General features: G+C 52.6%; 1 protein-coding gene across 1 annotated transcript; it reads left to right on the forward strand.

The window, feature by feature from the left end:
* Positions 1–235: 235 nt before the first annotated feature.
* MRPL11 (mitochondrial ribosomal protein L11) lies at positions 236–3,311 on the forward strand. The gene is made up of 5 exons (XM_036121518.2): positions 236–464; positions 827–922; positions 1,505–1,598; positions 1,685–1,844; positions 3,022–3,311. Exons 1-5 carry the CDS (start codon positions 342–344, stop codon positions 3,125–3,127), a joined length of 579 nt encoding a protein of 192 aa, XP_035977411.1. The 5' UTR covers positions 236–341; the 3' UTR covers positions 3,128–3,311.
* The last annotated feature ends 241 nt before the right edge of the window (positions 3,312–3,552 follow it).

The following is a 3,552-nucleotide window of genomic DNA, read 5'->3' on the forward strand; positions in this document are numbered from 1 at the left end:
GTCAAAACTACCATGCCCACAATGCTGTGCGGGATTAAGATCCTTCTCCAGTTTAGCTGTCCGAGGTACTGCCTAAGTGCTCTTCAGGAGGAATGTGTGCATCTGAACCATTGGGCGTTCCCCTATCTGCATATCGCGAGTTAAAAGATTTTTCCCCTTCATATTACTCTCCTTGTCTTACTGGTTGGAGGATAGAAGGGCCGAAACAACGCTTCTTTTTATTGGCTTCGCCTGCCCAAACCTAATGTGAGGACCCTTGACCTCTGACCCAGGATGGCGGCGCCTGAAGCTGTTGCTCTTGCTGTCGCCTTGAGGTGAACTAAGGCCAGGAACCCGGCGTCATGTCGAAGCTGAATCGGGCCACTCGGGCCCTCAGGAAGCCCGAGGCCGGCGGCGTAATCCGGACCATCGTGCGGGCAGGCCAGGCCATGTCCGGGCCCCCACTAGGTCCCATCCTGGGTCAGGTGCACCCGTGGCTGGAATCCCGAGCGGGAGGCGCGTGGGGTGGGAGCTCATACGCGGTGGAGGGTGCGGGCTCCGGACCCAGGGAGGCTTCGGTTTAAAGCGCGGCTCTGCTGCCCACACGCTTTTTGTCTTTGCGTTCGTTCCATGGCCTCTTCGGGACTCAGCTTCCTCGGTCCTTTCTCAGCGGGCTGTTGGGAGGGTAGCGGGATGATGCATACAAATCATCTGGCGCGTCAAGTGTTAGTTGAATCTGGGTAGCAGAAGGAGGATGGGAACGTAAGGAAGTGAAGACGGAGGAGGAAACGGATAGAAGAATCTCCTGGATGTCTTCCCCACGCTAACGCCTGTGCTTCCCACCCAGAGAGGGGTTTCCATCAACCAGTTCTGCAAGGAGTTCAACGAGAAGACAAAGGACATCAAAGAAGGCATTCCTTTGCCCACCAAGATTTTTGTGAAGGTGCACAGTCGGGACTCTGATCCTGTTTGGTTTTAAGTTTTTATTTTAATTCCAGTCAGTCAGTATACGGTGTTATATTAGTTTTGGGTGTACAATATAGTGATTCAGCAATTCCATACATCACCCGGTGCTCTTTGCGACAAGTGCACTCCTTAATCCCCATCACCTAGTGATCCTGTTTTTTTCTTTCTCGCTATTCTCCTTAGTTCCTGAGGGGCTGGTAACCTGGGGTTGCTACTCTGCTTCTAACTTTGGGCGAGGCTCTTCCTATTATGAGTCCCACTTTCCCCGTTTACACAGTGGAGACTAGACCATATCTTTTCTGAGCCCATCCTGCCATATTGCAGTTCCTCCCTTTGCCTCTCCATTTCACTGGGGCTTCTAGAGCAGAGTTGGGCCTGGACTAGGGGTGACAAAGCTGGTAGCTACAGATTATTTTCCCTGTGGTTTCATGGTCTGTTAGAGGGACACCATTGGAAGATGCGTCAAGGGAAGGGAGGACAGAAGTTAGAAGTTCTCTGGGCTGAGGCGGTACGGGTTAGGGGAGACAAGACATATTCTCATATTTTCTTTCCTATTAAGCCTGACAGGACATTTGAAATCAAAATTGGACAACCCACTGTTTCCTACTTCCTGAAAGCAGCTGCTGGGATTGAGAAGGGGGCCCGGCAGACAGGTAAGGGTCAGGACGGGCACCCGGGATTCTGGGGGCTCTGGAAGGAAGCAGGGACACCTGAAGGTCTACTTGTTTCTTCCTCCCAGGGAAGGAAGTGGCAGGCCTGGTGACCTTGAAGCATGTGTATGAGATCGCCCGAGTTAAAGCCCAGGACGAGGCCTTCGCCCTGCAGGATGCGCCCCTGTCCTCTGTGGTTCGCTCCATCGTTGGCTCTGCCCGTTCCCTGGGCATTCGTGTGGTGAAGGAGTGAGTGTCCTGGGAAGGTGCAATGCGAGGGGAGGGCTTGGAAAGTTCTTGACTCTGGGGCAAAGCTGAGAGGGCCCATTACAGTGGGAGAGTGAGCTTCTGAGTCAAGGACCTTAGATTTTGGGAATGGGGAGCCTTATTCATCCATTTGGAATAAGAATATTAAGTACTTGTTATGGGTTAGACATTGTTCCGGACATTGGATACCGCTAGGAACGAGATAGCCATGCTTGGCCCCACTCTGAAGGAGCTCAGAGGTCAGAGCTGGAGGCAGATGCACAAGTGGATCATCAGGCTGCTGGATGGTCATTGTTGACAAAAGGAACTGCAGGTGTCTTGAGAACAGAGATTAGAGCTCCTGATTTGGCCTGGTGTTTCAAAGAGGACTTCATAGAGGAGGTGACATCTAAGCAGAGACTTGGAAAAGGAGGTCAAGCATTCCAAGAAGTGGAAAGATCCTGTGAAGGACAGAAGGTGACAAAGTGAAGCAAAGAAGTGCAGTGTGCTCTGGCATATGGTGCTAGAAGCATAGTGGGGAATAGGAAGAGAGGTGAGACAGAAGGACCAGCTGGGAAGGCTGAAGGCCGTTTCCAGCTGCAAGTTCAGAACTGATCCCGAGGCCAACAGGGGGCTCTCTCCTAGAGTTTAGGATGACCTCTGGAATTATTTCTTTGAAGTGAGATGCTGGATGGGGGGGGGGGGCATCTGACTCAGACAACAGCAGGGGCAGCACTTGTCCCTTCACGGGCCTCTTGCTGCTCACGTCACATCCCATGCTGAGGCCAACGGTTGTTTCCAGAGAAGTGGGGGTTAAGCACGGTACAGGGATAGACTTGACTTTTCGCAAATCTTTACTTTTACTAGGAGTGCAGAGGTGAGTCAGTCTGACTCCCGCTTGTGGGGAGGCACAGGGACACAGCCCGATGACTTCTTTGTACAAAGTGTTTGGGGGCCAGAGGAAGGGGCATTTAATCTGGACTGGGGTATAGCTGAGGCCTCAAAGGACCGGTGGGGCTTTGAGAAGGGAATATAAGGTAGGGTTGGGGGCGGGGTGGCAAAGGGATGGAGGCTGGGGAGTCCAGGGAGGCAGAAGGGGCCCTGAGACAGTGCTGTGAGCACTCGTGAGCTCCCCAGCAGTGACTGGCCACTCACTCACTCTCTTTCCTTGCACCTGCAGCCTCAGCTCAGAAGAGCTGGCAGCTTTCCAGAAGGAGCGAGCTGAATTCCTGGCTGCCCAGAAAGAGGCAGATTTGGCAGCGCAGGCAGAAGCTGCCAAGAAATGACCCCTGTCCCCCACACTCCAGGATTTTGAAGCTGGAATGGAGGCCAGTTGGAAAAGCTGTACCAAAGGGGCAGAAGGGAGGCGACACCAAGCTGATTATTATTTCCCTGACTTTAAATTATATATTTTTACATGTATGACAGTCTCAAGAGATCAAGCTTAAATAAACAACCTTTTGTCACCCACCCTTGGCTTCTGTCTTGGGACCCAAGGGGAAGAGGACCAATGTCAATGGTAGCCAACGTGGGCAGATACCAGCTGCCCGAAGGAGGCCGGGTCTTCATGCTGCTCTCATTCTGTGTAATCCCATGCTCAGCCAAGCAGAGCACCTTGCCCAGGTTTTGAATTGGGGGCAGAGGTAGGAGTTAGAGCTCCAGCCTTCTGATTCAAAGTCCTGTGTGGTCCTCCTCCCCAGGGGTGAGAGAA

This window comes from Halichoerus grypus, chromosome 11 (assembly GCF_964656455.1).
Source record: "Halichoerus grypus chromosome 11, mHalGry1.hap1.1, whole genome shotgun sequence".
Taxonomy (NCBI): Eukaryota; Metazoa; Chordata; class Mammalia; order Carnivora; family Phocidae; genus Halichoerus; species Halichoerus grypus.